Source organism: Artemia franciscana, chromosome 2 (assembly GCF_032884065.1).
Source record: "Artemia franciscana chromosome 2, ASM3288406v1, whole genome shotgun sequence".
NCBI lineage: Eukaryota > Metazoa > Arthropoda > Branchiopoda > Anostraca > Artemiidae > Artemia > Artemia franciscana.
The window spans coordinates 60,309,916-60,330,873 of record NC_088864.1 but is presented as its reverse complement, the minus strand read 5'-3'; the positions used below and the strand labels follow the sequence as shown (position 1 = coordinate 60,330,873).

Sequence of the window (20,958 nt, the reverse complement as noted above, 5' to 3'; positions counted from 1 at the left end):
ATGGAAATTAATAATATGCAGCTACCAAAATGTAAATGATGGTACATGGTAAATTGAGCTGACAGTTTAGCTCATTCTCAATGCCTGGTACACAAATTGTTGATCAACTTTTGCAGACAGCGTTTCCTGCTCAATGGAAAAAATCCCAGGTGTGTTACACACAAAAGTTCGTATATCTCTGAAAGATTTAATAGAACTAAGCCGAAACAAATTTACTTAGAATTACTTACTAAATTCTACGAGGTAGTTATTGGCAAACTTCAGTTAAGGAACTTCATGGCAAAACTTCGGACCGTTGAAAAAACACTGAAAAAAAGAAGAACAAAACAAAAAACTCTCTAAAACTATTGAACTGTAACATAAAAAGGGTTAAACTTCTCCATAAAAAAATAAGAGCTGGCTAAAATTTATCTCCCTTAACTTTTTATATTCTTCTTCTTTGAAAAGCAAACATTTCATCATGTAAAGTGTTTTTTTTTATGATTAGGTTCGATTTGTTTTAAAAACTGATTTACAGAATTGTAATTATGGTTAATTTGATTGTTTCAGAATCATTGCTTATTTTATAATAAGAACAAGGAGGATTATTTTCTTTTGAATAATATTATTATTATAATTAGAATATTTAGAATTAACGAAAACAAATTTCTATTCTTTAATTTGTGATAAGGAATTGAAAATGCCTATTCTTCATGAAACCCCATGAGAAATATGAAATTTAGCTCAAACATTTTTTTTTTTAAATTATGAGAGGATAAAACCATAGACAGACAGAAAGTTTTGACTCTACATTAGCCCTCGATGCTTCAGAAAACTCAAGCCAGTTCACTATTTTTGTTGACACTACTTTAAATTTCTAATAAATTTTGTCTGCCATGATAGTCATCTGTAGAAAGGAGCGACCCGGCTCAATAGTAACTGAAACTGTAAAAAACGGAGTTTTGATACCAATAGTTACATCAAAAGAATTGCATTTTAATGCTGATTTTAAATATATAAGTTTCATGAAGTTTAGTCCTACCCATTATAAGTTACGAGCCTGAGAAAATTCATCTTATTTTAGAATACAGGAAGGAATACCCCCTAAAAGTCATAGAATATTAACGAAAATCACACCATCAGATTCAGCGTATCAGAAAACCATACAGTAGAAGTTTCAAGCTTCTATGAATAAAAATGTGGAACTTTGTATTTTTTGCCAGAAGACAGATCACGAATGCGTGTTTATTTGTTTTTTCCCCAGGGTGATCGTATCGACCCAGTTGCCCTAGAATGTTGCGAGAGGGCTCATTCTGACGGAAATTGAATGTTATAGTGCCCTTTTTAAGCGACCAAAAAAATTGGAGGGCCCCTTCCCACGCACATTTCCCCCCTAAGTCCGGATAAAAATTTTGAGATCCCCCCAGTCCCTGGGGGAGGGGCTGCAAGTTTCAAATCATGACCATTGTTTACATGTAGTAATTGTTAATTATGAAGTGTTCAGACGTTTTTAGGGGGACTTTTTCGCGTTGGGGTGTTTTTTTTATACTGTTTTGAAAAGTAGAGTTGTGAGAAAGAGTCAAACTTTAGCTTAAACAGCCAGGCATTGAGGAGGGGTCAACCCTTTTCTATACGGAATAACTTCTGTTCGTTTTAAGTTTTAATGTCGCTCCTTACTTGCAGTAAAAAGAAATTTTTTTTATTTAATATAGAAATAAATTCATGAAAAGTTCGTGCAAATTAGAAACACGGGCCACATTTTTTGTGCCTCATTTATGATAATTAAAACTATTTTAATTTGTATTTGAACAGAACATAAGTAATAAATACATATGTTTCTTTAACTCGTTTTTAAATGAGATACAAAATAGATTCTTTTTTTCTCTCTCAAAAATCTATGAATATAAATGAAAACGATGGGCGCCTAACGGAATGGGCTTTTCGTAATATAGATATAAAATGGATTTAAGTAATGAATACATAAATGAAATGTCGGCGAGATGAGAAAAACAAGTAAAAAAAGTTATTTAAGTAGAATCCGTTTAGTGCTCCTCGTTCAGCTCACTTTGAAAATGATTTTTTTTTATATTTACTATTTTTTACTATTTAGGCATCCAATCTTAGAAAAAACAAAGGCCTAGTGGTCTTTTATATTAGTCAAGTTATTGGATGTTAACAAGCCCCCCCCCCCACGTCCATCAATTCCCAAAACATATCTGATCAAAATTTTGAGATAACTATTTTGTTCAACATAGTTGAAAGGTCTGAAATTATGTCTTTAGCAACCTAGTACCTTCTCAAGGTAGGAACATAATTTGCTCTTTGCTAAAAAAAAAAAAAAAAAAAAAAAAAAAAAAAAAAAAAAAAAAAAAAAAAAAAAAAAAAAAAAAAGGCTGTGGATTGTCAGTTTAGTATATATGTATACTCGTATATATTCCTTAAAGTTTTTATTTTTTTATTTTTTAAAGTTAAAAAAGTTAAAACATTTCGAGCATATTTTGTCGTTTAATGTCGTAAGATGAAAGGATTAGAGGAAGGAAAAAGGAAAGACTCAATACTTACCACAATCTCTGTCCTAAGTCCAATGGTCTTCTCTTACCTTATCTTTGATTGTTTGTCCGTCAGACAGATTTGAGTTTTTTCCCAGCATCTTTTCCTTATTTTCTTTCTAGCCGCTAATATCTTTTTTTACGAATTCCATATAGGCTTTGCTATCTTTGACAAAAATATCTTTTAGCAGCTAAAAACTTTTCTAATACAATGTTTTATTAAATATGAACCAAAATGATTGGCAAATAAATACAGAACGATCATTCAAGCAACAGCAGTGAATCAGAACTTTAAAATAATATCTAACAAGAGCCCTTTCAGTAAACGAGAATACTTGTGATTTGTAATCTGTCTAAAGTCAACCTCTTTTTCCCACACAATGATAACTAAGCATAGCTGAAACATTGCGGCTTGCAGAGGCTCCCATTTTATTTCATCTACACTATATTCAAAAATTAACTGTCAAAATTATAGCAAAAAACTGAGTTTGATTTCAAATTTAGATTTTTAAAACACTTGCCACAAAAGAGCCCCCAAATAAAGAAAATATTTTTGTTTCGATTAAAATTTCGATATTTTTTTTATCGATTTCTTTTTTTTATTTGATTTATATTCATATATTTTCCCTTCTTTTTTAGTGTCAAATAATTCTTTCAATGTGTGTCTAGAATCATTATAACTCTAGTTCACGATTATATGTAAAACTAAAAGGTCAAAATCTAAAACGAATATACTTTTTACATGCAGCCCAGACTTAGAATACATTTTCCCTAAATGACCTACAAAATCAATTGTGTTGTTTACCGCTGCTATAATGAACAAATCCTTTTGCAAATCTACATTATTGCTTTTAATTATTTTTGCCTTAGTCCAACTATCGGCTTAGGAGTAACTTCTTATACATCTATATTTCTACCGATTCTAATGAATTTTTTCACATTAAAGATTCAAAATTTGTTCCTCACGTTAATGAGTACATTAAAAGAAATCAAATATTTCTACCAAAATAATAATAATTAAAAGGTTTAACCGAGCCCTTAATATAGCAAAGAAACAAAGATTAATTTTCTCACATTTTGTCATCACAAATATTAATTGATTCTTTGCCTTACAAGATCAATATTGGGATTTCCCCCACCAGAGGATTGGCACAAGATTACAGCAAACAAACTATGCATCTTCTCTTAACTTCTTTAATTTTTTTCTGAACAAACGCAATTGATTTGGCATTGGATCAGCAAAGATTTTTCATATTTGTTTTTCATCAAAAAGTACCAAAAAAATGCCGAAAATCAATTGCACGTGTGAACTCCGTTACATGCACTCAAAAATAAGCTCAGCTATTTCAGCTTAAAGTCATCACCGCCATATGAAGGACAATTTTGTAGCCATGGTAATGGGCAGAGGCAATAAAACTGAATAAACAAACTGAAAACCGGAAGTACGGGTTCATCATAATAAGGAAACGAAGACCGAAGGCCTGAGCGAGCGGAATCAGGTGACAGAAACCTGGCTCTCCTGGCAAAAATACATATACTATAATAATGTGCTTGCAGAGATTTCTGATATTACTATAAACAAACTTTGGTTGGTTATTACAAGAGCAATGATTTCAAAATCTGAGAAAATACTGAATGCTTCGTCGAGCGGTCTTTTGTCAAAAACTTGGCCTTAAACGTTCAAGCCGTGGCATTTACACTAAACTTGAGCAAGTGCCTTGAAAATGAATAGTTTTATATTACGACTGAGATGTGTTAAGTTCATCATATTGGATTTCATCTTCTTAAATTATACTTCTGAAAAAGATGAAACTGACCTCCTCTTTAGCACCGACACCTTTCCCTTTCTAATTAATCTTCAGAGTGATGTTAAAAAATAAGTCCGTCTTTAGATATATCTTTATGTGTCTGAGCTTATTTAAAAACATAGCCATGATATAAGTCAAAACATCCACTGTGAAGTCGAACTGCACAACCAAGACACTGTAGCCTGGTGTTCTTATAGCATACTTTGCATCGCCCTTGGCTCTCAGCTCTTGTTACGATGTGTATTACGACTTCCTTCGAGTATGCTTGTGAATTGCTCGTATTTTCGCCTACACCTGGGATATGAAACATCTTGTTAGGAACATTCACCGCCTTAAAAAAGTATCTTGTAAATTATTTGGTACCTGTCTTTGCATTTGGCATAAATTAGTAGTCCAGAAAATCTACGAAACAAAAAGGGCAACACAATTGCAATAAAAATATTTCATTCCCTATCCAGACCAAAAAATACTCTGATTGTAAAAAAAAACTTTACCGATATTGGTACTCCGTAAACTGGCTAAATTTGAGGTGGAGTCAGAGAGGGAGGGCATAAAACATCTTTTTCCTAGATTAACTGCTTTAAGCAATAAAAGACTTCACCGGAGAGAAAAACGCGGAAAATTCAGTTATGACATCTATTTTGAAGTTATGATAGTCCAAAAGAGTGTGTAAGTATTATGAGCTCAAAATAATTTTTCTAACTTTTTTTAAGGTGAGGTAAAATGGAGTTACAGCCAATTATCTTTTGCAGGAGCCCTTCATAAACATGAATTTGAGCTGCATTGTTCATAACTAGGAAATCTCAAATCCCAATGAAGTTGCGATGAGCGAAAAAGAGGCGGAAGCGATCAACCATACTAGTGAAGCCTGTGATTAGAATCTCACTACTGTAACTGTTAAAGAATTTCATAAAGCGTGTCGCTTGAGCTACATTAACATGAAGTACATCGAAAAATACTTAAAACCGAAGAAAAATATAATGAAGGCTAAAAGGTCATTCTCAAGGTCGATTGGAAGGTATCACTTTGAGCAACACTGTTAATTTTTTGCAGAAATTGTTTCCATCAATAAAAATTCAAAGATTGCAGACTTCTTATTCATACAAGCTAAAGACATAGAAGATACCGTAACAGCAATTGGCGATATCTAAACACTACTGATACTTTTTATCATAAGACTTGTTATATCAATTTCATGACTTCAAGAATTGTTTCATAAAACATGCCAGTAGTCTTGCTGCAAGCCAAAGGGAAACTTCGAGATGACGAGCAACTTGAAGTGTTCGATAAGACATTAATATACTTCGAGGCAAACGATGATGAACATTGGACGATCAAGAACTTGGTTGAGAGAATAAGCATATTCATGGGAGACTTGGGATAAGGTACCTTGTACTAAGAAGGACATGAAAATAATGATTGGGCAAGTACAACAAGCAGTTTAGTGATCATCATATAATCTCCAAAACTCCTGGAAAAAGAGCGTGATGACAATCAACTGTTGATACCAATCAACAGATCCACAGCAAAAATCTGGTCCGTTATTTTTCCGTCTCATGCCGAAGCGAAAACATTTGCGAGAAGCGCTGCGGTTGTTAGCTCGCAGAATATAAGCAAGATAACTTTGCTATCATGTTCAACCTGCTACTAACAATGTTGGTCATGACCCTTAAACACTGTAAGGCTAGAAAATAGAAAAAAGAAAACAGAAAGAAATATATGGATCAGTTTGAGTCAACTAAGAGTGGCGTACATTTATCCGTCAGAGATGAAGTGTCAAACACTAATGTCGATCTCCTCTAGAAAATGGCGAAGACTTTTCGCAACGATCTCCCGGATGACAAGGTACCATGCAACCAGTTTACTATTGTAATGGAGCTTAAGACCACTCCTCAGCTGAATCCATTTTTTCATGGCTATGATAGATATAAACCCATCTTGCCTGTCATGCATACACACAACCATGCGGCTTGTAGTTAAGTAGTGTAAGAAACCGAATGTGACACTAGAGCTGTCAATGTCTAGAACTGTTGAAGCCCAGAGGTCAACATCGTCAAACTAGATCATTTGGATTCACCTTTACAAAACAGTTCTGAAACTCAGTCTATTCCTAGCGGCAAAGAGCTTAACAGCAAGCTTAGGAATCCTAAAGCAGGACTAGGGACTAGCACGAGTTCTTGAGGTGATTTATGCTTCAAACACTGTAAACTTATACCAAGTGTAAATGTATGTTCAAGAGCTGTACATGGACTGCTTCTTGGGTGCTAAATACTCTCCTCATCACTGACTTTTTGAGCGCAGATGTGGAAGACTTACTTAACCAGCACAAACTGGAAAATTAAAACTAGACCAACATGCATATTGGTCTAAAGCATGGGGCAGTGACTCTAGATGAAGTTGACAGCAAACAGCAATTTCCGATCAGAATTAGTCTAAAAAATTCCAAGAAAAGAACTGCAGATAGATCTCGTACCTCAGAGCTATGGCTCATGACGTTTACAAGTTGAGACTTATCTTTCTGACATGCCCCACTACAAGTTCGTGGAAAATGTTATCTTCTCTGAAGTGTTAATGGAATCTGGAATCCCACCACCAAAGTTAGATGCATGCAAATTTCATTCATAAAGACTGAAGTATAGAACTGAAAGGATCAAGACTGTTCATTGGAGCTGTGACGTTTGTAAGGATGGAGGCCTGGAATCAAAGCCTATTCCCCAGTTAGCAACGGAAGCCCCAAAGGACCTACTTTCGATTTCTTGATGTAGCTGTAAACTGAACGGTGGGCCATTTAGGCGTTCCTGTTTCAAGCAAAACCTAAAATGAAGCTGGAACAGAAAGAAATGCAGAGAGACTAACTGCAAAAACGGATAAAGTATTAGTGAGAGGGAAGACGAAGACAAACAAGTCTAAACAAAGCAGTTTCTGCAAACAAACTTCTTGCTTATCTTTCTACCTTAAATATATTTACCTGTATGCTTTGCTTTATATCTGCGATCTTATGCCTCATTGGTCACAAAATATGCAGTCTTTTATTCAAGAGTCCACTGATTCGACGTCCGGTATATACAAGATCAGTACAGGCTGGGCAGTTCCGACACCCTAGAGGTTCCCCTCGTTTGTTTGCCCAACTCCAGAAAAATTAGGCTGTATAGATTATATAGCCCTTAAAAGCAATATGAGAAGCACGTTTGATGCCAGGTTTTTGTCTCATGCTATTTTCACTACAGAAAATGAACTTTCTGCTCGTCTGTAGATAGTAACTTAGAAATTCAACTTTTACTCCATCTCTCAACCCCAACCTCAAATCTGACAATTTTCCGTAAGGGTTAGATAGTTAACTTTTTTCATCGGCGGATTTTTTTTGTGCGATTCTTATATTGAACGAAACGTTTGTATCATTCAAGGTCAACCGGTGGGAGTGACTGGACTAAAGCCGTTCAGGGATCATTAGTGTTGGTGCTAAAGAGGGAGAACATGGTTCTCTTCTGCTTTTCAACGGAAAGAGGATGAAATATACTCATTTCGGGAGATTTAAGAGTTCAGTAAGCAAGGACATGCATCGAAAATTAATGTTGAAAAAAGTAAGTTGTTTAAAATATGAATAATTTGATATGAAGAATCTATGTATGGTACCAAGGAAACGGACGAAATGGGTAATTTCATTTACACATGGGTAGTTAATTATAAAAAAAAACGTAAATTCAGCAAAGATGTAGTCAAAGTATAGGGTGTTGTTTTGTTTTAAAAGTAATAAATTTCGTACGAATGAGAAGACTATTCTTTGAACTAAAATCAAGTGCAATGACTGCTGTTATATATGGCTTTGAGACACAGGTACTTACAAAACTCAAGGAATATAAGCTAAATATAATTGATGGACGTTGTCTAAGGACAGTTTTAGTTACTCTTCTGAGCGAATGTATCTGAAACCAGAAGGTTAAAAAAAAAGTTAAGTTCAATCGTAATTTCTAGACCTGTGACTAAACAAAGATGACTAGGTCTTGTTCTTTGGGTGAAGCATGATAAGAGTTCTGATATGAGGTCATGATAAGTAAAGCTTTTGGCAATTCAGCTTAGGACACACAAAAACAGAATGTCTTCGACGGAGGTGGGCAGATATTTTAAGAAAGCCCTTATTAGGTTTACGAGAAAATGTTTTCAACAAATTTGAGAGAATTCGAGTCTGTCTCTCAGCAAATCCATTCGAAGAGAAAATCGATTCCACTATATTTGTTAAAAGCTAAAAAAAAAGTTAGGAAAGAAACTTAGGTTACATTTTATGAGTGAAAGGCAGGCAAAGATGGCTATTTATGTGTGATAATCTAGTTAAGACCAAATGACAAGCGGGCACCCTCGAAAGGGGTGACATAAAATAAGGAAGTTCTGAGAATAGATGAGTGGAGGGGTTCAGTTGGCTAATTTGGCCTCGACCCAATAGATAAAAAAGTTTATGAAAAATGGTGAGTTACGGTAATTTAGGGGAATGCCACTCAATTCTTCAGTGTATATACTTGACGAGAGAATCACCGAGAGAGAGCAATAGCAAAATGGATATCAATGGAACTGAGAAAGCATCTCTCAAGGCTAAGAGACGAATAGAGAAAGGTTATCGAAATTCTTGTTGAAGGTACGAATTCCGTCCTCTTTCCTAGGATAAAAATAGAATACTTTGCCTCTTGTTAGTCGGAGACGTAAGAATCAACCATGTTAACCATAAACAAAATCTTTTATTTCGGTAAGCGCAAATAACATCAATATTTTGAAATTTAGGGATTTTTTTGTGTATCAAAACTTACATGAATACAATTCCAAACTACATTGATTTCGAGAAGGTTCTTGAGCTCTCTGCTCGAAAGGCTTAAGAAAAACCATCGAAAATAGATCAAGACCTGGGAGCTCCCTCCTCAACGGCCTGAACGAAAAATACTTAAAATTAAGCATGAAATATTTGCATTTTTTTCCAAATTAAGACTGCTAATGATAAAGGCAAAGTAAACATACTGTCTTCGCACAATCTTTCAAGCCTATCAAGTAGGGTACGCAAACATTTTTAAGCCCTACTTTATTTACCTAGGCTCACGACGGAGAACGACGCCCTTCACTTTCTTTTTGGTACATTTGCAGGAGTAAATATGAGCCTTGCAAGTAGGATATAAAATAACTTTTTAAAACACCACCTTCTTCAGTACTTTCAAGATAGCAGTTGAGCTACATGAATGAAATTTAGAGTGTCCGGAGAACAATTATTCCTCCTAGACAAGAGATTAAAGTAGTAGGTAAAATACCCCTCCTTCTCAGTCCCCGATTTGTAAAAATCCTTTCGAAAAACTTTGTTCACATAGTGCAACAACCTTCCTAATGACTAAAAAGCTGTTGTTTCTATAATTCCTAAATTTATTCATGCTGGTTTCATTCACTTTCTTTAGCTCAAAATAACAACAGGAGCAACGGATAGAGGACCACTCTGACATTGATTCACTTCTCAAAGTGAGGTTAAAAGTGCACCTCTAATAAATTAGACTTGGAGACGAACAATCTCTCAGATGCTCGACTGTTTAGACCACTACCCTAGCTCTGGTAGCAAAATTATATACACATAAAACATAACTATTTCTTTAATAGAATACTTTAAAATATAATTTTACAGATGATAAAAGCCCAGTAATATACACAATGTAAGAAACACTACTACAGCGGTGTAGCATAAGGTGTAGGGAGTGGAGAAACAGTCAACTAACGTTTTTTTAAAGTTTTTCTTCTAATGATTGAAATAAAACAGATATATACACAAAGGGGGCAACAACACACACATCTAAACAGATTCAAACGACCTCTTTCTTGGAAACTAAGAAAAAAATGTTTTTTTCGGTATTTCAGACTCCCTTCCAATAAGAACCAGAAGCCAGGTACAAATAATTGTAACAACAATATGTGTCTTGTTTTCAATACTAGGAAATTTTCAATTTTTATAATTGTTTTTTTATCTATTTATGTTATATTATCACACCTTTAGGAGATTATTAATGCATTAGCAGAGTTTTAGTGATATGTGAATACACATTTTAGAATACGAAACTCTAGTTATTGTAACCCAAAGGTGTTCAGAATTTCAATCTATACCCCTTCACTGCTTGTAAAGCTTGAGATTATGTGAAGGAAACCACCTCTTCCAAAGACCTAATTTAACGCTATAGCTCTGTTCCCGACAGTTTAATTAGCGTAATTCAACAGCTTTCTGAACTATCAAATTGTCTTTTAACACTAGGCTAAGTAAAAAAAGGGGCTGTGAGTTCTTGGAACCACCCTTCTCAATAGTTCAAGATTTTTATTCCCCCCCCAAATACTTTTGCTGATGGGCATGTTAGAAATACCAGTCCTTCTATAAGTCAAAATATTTTCAGTTTGCAGCGCTGGATCAAAAGCTTTTCAGTCCAACCATCCCTTTTAGAGAAAGTGGGTTCCCTCTCCATGTTCCCTACCACACTCAAGCTCCCTAAAATCATTAATAGAAATGAATAAAGTAGCATTCTTTTAGATCTGTTAATGACTTTGTTGCCAACTGAGGTGGTTTCAAAATTTCAAAAGCCACTTAGAGGACCACTTAATACAATCTGATACTATTTGTGTCAAAATGGCACTTATTCATACACTTTGACAATTGTCATATTTACATTTAGAATAAGTATTAAACTGGACATGATTTTGAAAGAATTCTGAGCATTAGGGTATTCTGTAAGAAGAGAATATTCGTTTTAAAAACCAGAATAAAAGATGATCCATTCTTAACTTATGTCAGTACTCGCGATAACACTCAGTTTGGGAGCATGTGGTTTAGGGTAAAGAGCAGGATTGAAAAAACACCTCTCTACACCACTGTTTACTTCACAAGTTATGATAGCTGCGAAAACAATCCACACAAAAAAATCTGTTACATTGCACGCACTTAAATTTGCTTCTTGGAGTTTTACTTTGGGCTAGGACTCGACCCAATGTTTCCGCAGTTTTTACGTAGCATACAACACAGCGTCGTTTACATTTTGAATGACTTCCAACTTCTTCCAAATGATGCATACCAGATTCTAGTAATATTATACCATTATGTTAATTCAAACTTGAGGCATTGCACTAAGATCTTGACACTACTTTAGTGAGAAACTTTTGTACAAAATTCTGCAGATGAGTTTTGAATTAATGTTTCATAATTCTGCAGTGAACTTCTTCTTTTAAAGAAGTAAAGTAGTTGCAACTGATCTTATTATTTTTTATTATTATTATTCAGCGATGTTATTAAAATGGTTTAAAATGCCCAGAAGATTTCAATAGGCAGTGTTAATACACTGCCAACATAAATAGTAACAGTATATGCAAACTGTAAACGCAGTCATAAATTGTGATATTAGTGAAACATTAATTCAAAAATGTTTCATCACTTTTTGGACATGTAACTTATAAACCCAATTTTACCCAGTTTTTTTTTTCTTTTTTTTTTTACAGAACATAAAAATGAATAAATACGGTTAAACCTCCAGCTATCAAACGTAAAAATGGATATCTGCTATTTTTTCAAACACAACCTCTCCCTCCAAAAAACAAACAAAAAAAAAAACATAAGATTAGTAAATTTTCATCCGGTCTTTCAGTAGATAACACATAAGACTTGATTGGGCGAAATGAATATTATGAGGAAACCCATAAGGTAAAGACAAATGTCCCTGGTTCTAAAGAAACCTAGTTAAGCCCGGTTCCGACGAGAGCCAAAACGTGACACGTTATCTTAAAGTACAAAAAATTGCCACTTTGTCAGCATCAAATCAAATTCTAATAGGTCTAATTTTGCAAAATACTAAAGAATCTTTCATCAGGTCAAAGCAGTCATTCATTTCGAAACGTGTTTCTTTTAATCATACAAAAGATTTCAAAATGACAGTTCAAAATTTTACCTTTTAAGAAGTACTCTACGATCAAGACTAATTTCTTTGAAAACCCCGCAAGATAGAATAGATAGAAATTTTCAAGAAGAGTAAAGGGCTTCAGACTAATTCTGTTCTTAGAAGAGCCCACTTTTCCTCCTTATTCCATACAGATAAACATTAGCATGATTTCCCCACTCTTCGTCTATTTAAAATTTTACGATCAATACTACTTTCCTTACTCTTATCTACAATAGACCTTAAACTGTAAACTCTCTTGTAAAATAAACCTTTAACTCTCCTAGACTGTATTGTAGCTAGATGATAATTGCCCCCCCCCCCCCAGAGGACTTTAGTAAAGGGTAAACGTCAGCCCATAGTAAAAGCTTAAAATCCTTTTTGGATAAAAAATGTCTCATAAGAAAAATTATTGGTTAATGCCAATTCAAGACAGTAGCTATCATCTCAGTTCATTTCAATTGTTTATTGCCAAGTTTGTGACCAGAAATGGATGTACAGAAATTTATGAAAAATGTGCTAATGTATAGGTACTTTGCTGAAACGAGTTACAGCTGAACATCCGTTTGGAGAAGTCAGGGTTCAAGGTTTTCGAAGAACGCGTCAAAGAGCAGTTTAGGGAGAAAGAAGAAGACATATAATGGTGTGTATTTTCAAACAGTTCGTCTGTAGTAAGGAGCGACCCGGTTGAATAGTAACCGAAACTCTAAAAAAAATAGAATTTTGATACCAATAGTTACATAAAAAGAATTGCATTTTAATGCTGATTTTAAGTATATTAGTTTCATCGAGATCAGTTATGCCCATCCAAAGTTACGGGCCTGAGAAAATTTGCCTCATTTTAGAAAATAGGGGGCAACACCTCCTAAAAATCATACAATCTTAACGAAAATCACACCGTCAGATTCAACGTATCAGAGAATCTTATTATAGAAGTTTCAAGCGCCTATCTACAAAAATGTGGAATTTCGCATTTTTTGCCAGACGACAAATCAGGGATGCATGTTTATTTGTTGTTGTTTTTTTTTTCCAGGGGTGATCGTATCGACTAAATGGTCCTAGAATGTCGCGAGAGGGCTCATTCTAACGGAAATTAAAAGTTATAGTGCCCTTTTTAAGTGACAAGAAAAATTGGAGGGTACCCAGGCCCCCTCCAATGCTCATTTTTCCCAAAAGTCATCGGATCAAAATTCTGAGACCAAAAAAATTGGAGGGCACCTAGACCCCCTCCCTCACGCTCATTTTTTTCAAAAGTCATCGAATCAAAATTCTGAGATAGCCATTTTATTCACCATAGTCGAAAAACCTAATAACTATGTCTTTAGGGACGACTTACTCCCCCACAGTCCCCGTGGGAGAGGCTGCAAGTTACAAACTTTGATCTGTGTTTACAAATAATAATGGTTACTGGGAAGTGTACAGACGTTTTCAGGGGGATTTTTTTGGTTTAGGGGGGAGAGTTGGGGGGGGGGGGTACGTGGGAGGATATTTCCATGGAGGAACTTCTCAAGGGGGAAGAAAATTTCAATGAAGGGGGCGCAGTATTTTCTAGCATTATTTGAAACAATAATGAAAATTAAATATGAAAAGTTTTTTCTACTGAAAGTAAGGAGCAACATTATAACTTAAAACGAACAAAAATTATTACGCATATGAGGGGTTTACCTCCTCGTTATACTTCACTCTTTACGCTAAAGGATTTTTAGTAATTTCAACTATTTATTCTACGGCCTTTGTGATTCAGAGGTCATTCTTAAGGAATTGGGACATTTTAAGCTTTAGTGTAAAGAGCGAGGTATCGACGAGGGTTGAACCCCTCATATACGCAATAAAAACATACGAATATAGAAGTTCGTTACACAAGTTAATTCGTAAGTTACGTATAATTTTTACCAATGAAAACGTTTTAAAAAAATTAAAAGTTCTAGTTGCCTTTTTAAGTAATCAAAAAATTGGAGGGGAACTAGGCCTCATCCCTCACTCCTTTTTCCTCAAAATCTTCCGATTAATTGCAATTAATTGATATGCAAATTTTGTTTTAATTATTTATGTGGGGAGAGCCAAGATCAAAATTTGCATTAATTCAAAAACGTCCAGAAATTAAATAAAAAAACAAGTTTTTTAAAATGAAAGTAAGGAGCAACATTGAAAGTTAAAGCGAACAGAAATTACCCCGTATATGAAAGGGGCTTTTCCTCCTCAACGCCTCGCTCTTTACGCTAAAGTTTCTTACCGTTTAAAAAAAATAGAGTTAAGAGAAAAAGTCAAAATTTAGCGTAAAGAGCGGGGCGTTGAGGAGGAAAAGCCCCTTTCATATACGGAGTAATTTCTGTTCGTTTTAAGTTTTAAAGTTGCTCCTTACTTTCATTTAAAAAAACTTCTTTTTTTTTATTTAATCTGGATTTCAAAGGGTCATCTAAAGATCTATGTTCTCGAAACCGTAAAATACAGAAGGCAGAAATATATTCGAAACTCGTCCCTCAAGCAGTGACAAAAACCGGTGGCAAAATGCCGAAAATATTTCAAACACTTTGACGTATGACTCCTGTGATCGGCAACGGCGGGCCGAATTACTTTTTGAGATTATTTGTTGAAGTATAAGGCAAAATCTATGTGCGCTTAAGCACAATTAAAAAACCACATTTATTTAGTCCTCAAACTTTTTTTCAAGTTTGACTTCTGCTTCCCGACGGTTGATCTCATGGCTACTCTTAAAAACTAAAAAATATTCCAGATAAATAAAACTGATGAGAAACTGAATCTTGATGGTCCACTGACAAGAAGAGAGTTATTGTTCAAAATGGCCAAGATGCTAGTGTTGGCAACTGACATTAGGCACTTAATCACACCACCTGTGAACTGGATTTGTTCAATCAACACTCCAGGTCCCTCTATTTCAACTTGTGGTAAACATATGTAGGAATTATTTCGTACGAAGAGCAGCAAAGGGCCTGCAAAGAGGCTGTATTCTCTGGTGCTGTTGGTGGATCAGCTACTCCAACGAATCGCGTGAATGTGGCTAATGGTTCTTTTTAGAACAGCAGCAACTCTAAATCTGCTCACGACCGAACATCAAAGAAAAGGAAGCTTTTTGATCAGATGATACGTCAGGACAGTGATGATATAGAATAGGATCAGAGTGAGTCATTTGCCTTCAAGAGTAATTATATCTGGGCTTGGTAGCTTATGTCAGGACACTAAAATATCATGTCCTGGTTGATACGATCAGTCCAACCATTGCCTTCTACAAAAGAAATTCGACTCAGCTACCATGGACTGCAGTTATAGCAGTTCAAGTTTTGTCTTTTGCAGCAGCAAATGAGGCAGCACAGTTTTCAATGTGGAGGACTAATAGTTATTGCTAAACGTTCAATGTTGACCCAAAGCTGTGTAAACAAGTTTGATTTTATAAATGACAATAACAAGCATGTCAATGCTTTTAAGAGAAATATTTGTGCTTTTGTTTCTGTCGTCTTGTATTTCTAACTCTGACTTTATAAAACAGAATAAACAGCAAATACGAAAAGAAGTAACTATTAAGTCTTAAAACTAATATTGAAATGGACATTAACATAGTTTTTCTGAGTATTGCAATGAATGTAAGAGACCTCACAGAATTGCCAGTATAGGATAGTTAAAGAAGGGAAATGAAAATTATCAGACCAGAATACTTAGAAATTGAAGAGAATATAGTCATTAGATCCCCTGAGGATTTATAATATACCCAAGGAGATTTGGTGCAAGGAAATTTGCTTCAGTTCCCTAATTGTCGGATTAATTCACTTCTCTGGCAGTTAGCAATAAAATAATTACTCTATAACCCTAAACCAATAACTCTAGCTTGGAAAGAATTTGAGTTTTCAATTTGTACATCAGTGTGCAGCGACGCGCCGCAAAAATAAATTTAGGTTCGTTGGCGGCGCATCACCGCTGCGTATAATTGCTTCCACCGCCACAGAATTAACCCTGGGAACGGCTTTGGAGACTGTTATCAAAACAGCTAGTTTAAAGAGCTTATTTCCAAGAAAATAAAGATGAAAAACGAAGCAATACTGATATTACAGAATTCCCAAAATAAGGAACCTATCTTGAGTACTTTATGAATACTAGCAAAGTATCTGCATTGTAAAAAGGAAGTCAATTGAATACTTATGTTGTTGGATAAGTGAAACAGATATGTTAGAAATATATTCACAGTTTATACTATTTTATTGAGTTATATAGAGTAAAGATGATCATGCTGCTAACGTTATTATTTTGAGGGGAGTCAACAAACTAAGGCGAGGCTAAGTATTATTGATGAGAAAAAATTTCAAAATCAAAGTTCATAAATACTGTCCAATCAAATTGTAACATCATTTAAATTCTGTGATGGCTAATTATGCTATTCAGCAATTTTGTTAGAAAATAAAAGAAGAAAGGACCCCTCCTTTCATTTATAAGTTTAACATCAAACTCCAGGGGAATGTCGACCTGATAAACTGGTCTGATTGACCTATTTAATTAGAAAATTATATATATTTTCTTAATTTATGGAACTTCTCATGATAGTTCTGTTATGGCCTCTATTTGTATTGATATTTTTAAATCCAATGAAATTGTGCTTTATAATTAGGCATTTGAGGAAACTAAATACAATGAATTACGAAAAACCAAAGAAAAGAAAAAATGTGAAACAATTAAAATTATGTAATAACAAAGAGTTTCCGAAGCCAACTTGTTAAGGGACAGCAAATGAAGACAAAATGTTTTCTTATAGTAAATTTGAAACCTAATCAAAGAAGTATTAAGCCTATTGGTATCCTCTTCCTAACATTCCTTCACCTAAGAGTACAGTTGCATTATTTTTGCTCTGGAGGCAGGTTGCGGGCCATTATTAGCAGTACACCCCGCACCAAAATACCCACAACATATACCCAGAGTATCCAGAGTAGAACTCATGTACTATACAGCAAGCATGTCAAACTCAAGTCTTTCAAGTGGCTATATTACCTTTGTCACCAACATAAAGTCATGTACATTCATTAATAATTCTCTTTCTTCATTTTTGTGGTAAATATTGAGATAATTAGAATACTTTTTTTTTAAACCAATCGATATGGAAACAAAAATTATATACAAAAAAAAATATATGTTGTTAGCCTTGTAGAACTGACAAACATTTAAAAAGTTATAGTTATTTTTAAATTTCCACTTTCTCAAGAATTGCTCAAAATTTTCAAAGGCAGGAAAGCAAAAAAATTCTTTGAGAATTGACCAGTTAATTATGTCAATTGTACCAATGATTATGAAAAGTAAAACAATGTAAATAATTATCTATATATTTTTATATGCGTTTTTATCAATATACATCTTTTAAGCCTTTACATCTTTTAAGAAACTTCGTATTCAAACTTTTGACAGCAACAACAGTTGGTATGAGTTCGGCAACAGTTAGGCTATTGCCATTTAAAATTTAGGATGCTCCTTCTGCCAACTTTTTTAATCAGTCAAGAATGTTTTGAACAATAACTGAAGAAACACTCTGAAATCTGCTCTATACTGCATCCTTGAAGCAACCTTGAAGCTCTATACCTTGAAGTCTATATTCTATACCTTGCACTCTATTCAACCTTGAAGCTCTATATTATTTACCTATATTCTATATTCTATGTAATATATTCTATACATTGAACTCTATTCAACCTTGAAGCTCTATATTCCATACCTGTATTCTATATAATATATTCTATACCTTGCACTCTATTCAACCTTGAAGCTCTATATTATTTACCTATATTCTATATTCTATGTAATATATTCTATATTCTATACATTGAACTCTATTCAACCTTGAAGCTCTATATTCCATACCTGTATTCTATATAATACATTCTATACCTTGAACTCTATTCCACCTTGAAGCTCTATATTCTACACCTTGAACTCCATTCAACCTTGAAGCTCTATACTGCATCCTTGAAGCTTTTTGAAGCAACTGTTAATTTATTCATAAAAAAGACAAATTATACTCTCTGTAATCTGCCATTAAGATTCCTACTATCGACAAGTAACCAACCGTATATCCTCACAGATACAGTCATAAGGGTGTCTGTTGGGCTGCTGTCAAGAAATTCAGGACAAATTGCTGGTTATATAAACGACCAATTCGTTTTAGATCAATCAGATGGAGAAAATACGTGACTCCTCTCTCTCTTTTTGCACTAAAAATCTATCAACAGTGAGACAACTAGGAGTTTGCTCTGTGGACTGAGATACTTTTGGGATATACCAGATACTTTTAAGAGTGGGAGCGGGTCTAAATTTTGAAAACAAAATCTGCTACATGCTCGTCATTTCAGGAACTTTCAAATGTAGAGGAGGTAGAATTATATCACCAGTAGCCCTTCCAGCGAAAAGCCAACAAACTACAAAATACACCAAAAACTTAACTAAAGCCCACTCATCCAAATTTAGGTAAAAGGGTATTACAGGTCACAGTGATAGTGCCTCGTGTCCTGAGAGAACAATTACAAAATTACTCAAAATCTTTTCAAGGCAAAAACTTTTTTTTGGCTCGTTTTAGGCTTTATTATTCACCCCTAGTAGTATTCGTTATTCTAAGATTTTTTTTTTTTATTCATTTGAACTTATCTTCAAGTCACGTCTCACTAATTCATTTACAGCAATTTCAATCCGTTTAAAATGTGACTTATTACATGACTCTACTATTAAGTTTTAATATCGCTCTTGACTTGTCTCTAAATAGCTAAACTGTTAGAATTTTTTTTAAAAGTCTATATTAATACTGACTTCTTTCGTATGCGCAGGAAAACTGTTTAAACTTCAACCCATACTTGGAACACAAAATAACTTATTAGGCCCATTTTTCACCCCTCGCAAAATTCTCTTGAATAATACTTGGCAGCTACCTCTTTATTTGGTATGCATTATTTTTGGTATTTATTAAGCATCAAAAATTGTTTATAAGTATTTGTTTTTACTCTTTTTTTTTTACAAATAGGGCTAACATTCGGAGGGGTTCAAACCTGGTAAAACCCTTGGATATGGCTTTGCAGTAAGATACGCAATCGCTTTTCGAACAGTACTTTCTTCAATATTTACAAAAACGTAGTTGAGCCCCTTGAAACTTTCGGCGTTTAGTTGCTGGCTTTCACATACCAGCGGAATTAAATTTGGTAAAATACGACAAAAACTTTTCTGAAAAGCAATTGTTAACCCTAGGCATGAGTGAAAGCAGTAGCCTAAAAACTTATCCCTGATAATTCGTTTGGACAATATATCCGATCCCACAAGTTTCGTTCGTATAGAACAATTTTCCAAATCATCAAAAGGATGCCATTTTTCAATTCCCAACTTAATTTCAAGCTGGTTTTTTATTCACTTTGATTGGCAGAAAATCACAATAGGAGCCAATCATTAAGGGCTATTCTGTCCTTGATTCACTTCACCCTAAAGCGTGGGGTAGCATACGGTCCTAAATTAAAGACTCATCCTGACTTCATTAAAACCTTGAAATATTTGTGCTTCCGCGTTATATCAACAACATCCAAGCAGTAAAGTTAGGTTAATCATAATAAAATACAACACAGAGAATAGCTCTATTAGTATTAAGAAATTAGTATTTAGTATGAAAGAAATGAGTATTATGGAAACTACAACAGAGTTATGGAAAGCGGGCCGCCCAGAACGCAGAGATGTCAGTAAGAATTGCGTCGAAAGGAGATCTGCCTTCTGTCATCACCGCTGCTCGCCAAATTGCATTATTTTTCTTTTTGGAGTTCAAGGCTTCGTCTACTTCCATTATGTGGCCGATTTCTCCAATTTTCTCACAGTTTCTCCGTTGCACCGAAAACACACACACTTCATGAAGGTATTTATTCCAATCGATAACTGTTTGTGTACAAATACCTAGCTCTTTTTTACACCAGGCCACAGACGTCAAATCGTTAACCCAGCAATAAATAAAACGAGCTGCAGTAACAAATGGTATTCGACTGTTAGCAAACCAGGTATTGACACGCAAACCAACTCTCTTCAGACATGGTCTACTGTTACACTTCCAAAAAGGCTGCTTCTCGAGACAGTATAAAGTCATGCTGTGTCCATTGACGCACTGTTTTGTTTTGGGCAACACCCCCTTATCCTGGAAAAGTTTAATTGCCTCTTCTTCCGTCCTTGGCAAATCCCCTGGAAAATTGAGAAAAAAAAATGTAGCCCCAAAAACGTGTTGTCTTTTATATTTCGACTCCGTTCCTCCAAGGATCAGATCCATGTACACTTAATAGTAACTAGAAAATCCGAGTAGCACGTGTATCAGTTCGATATTTTTTAACTCTAAAGATTGTGAGATACCGTCCTTTTTACACATAGACACGCATCCGTGAAACACACAAGCAAATTTTCCCAGGCTCGTAACTTTTGATCGTAAGACTAAACTTAATGAAACTTATATATTTAAAATCAGCATTAGAATTTGATTCTTTTGATGTAACTATTGGTATCATAATTCCGTTTTTTAGAGTTTTGTTTACTATTGAACCGGGTCGCTCCTTACTACAATTCGTCACCACGAACTGCTTGATTACGGATCTTAGAAGTGTAATATTACGGTTTTTCCTTAAACAGTCCTTCTGCTACGGGAATGAGACCTTCAGTATTAGATATAAAAACCTAACTGAAGCTCAGGAAGAT

The 20,958-nt window shown here is 34.6% G+C and overlaps 1 protein-coding gene across 13 annotated transcripts in view; it reads right to left on the bottom strand.

Moving 5' to 3' along the window:
- LOC136043881 (protein bric-a-brac 1-like) overlaps positions 1-20,958 on the bottom strand; it is an 86,025-nt gene that overhangs the window by 12,470 nt on the left and 52,597 nt on the right. For 2 of the 13 annotated variants that reach the window (XM_065728884.1, XM_065728885.1), the window contains exon 5: positions 231-306. The exons of 8 other annotated variants lie outside the window; for them this stretch is intronic. In XM_065728884.1, coding sequence (XP_065584956.1) covers positions 275-306 — 32 coding nt within the window. In that variant the 3' untranslated portion in view covers positions 231-274. Of the gene's footprint in view, positions 1-230; positions 307-4,415; positions 4,631-9,935; positions 11,416-14,606; positions 20,455-20,958 lie in introns of those variants that run through there. 3 more of the 13 variants (XM_065728880.1, XM_065728878.1, XM_065728871.1) reach the window with 3 other exon arrangements.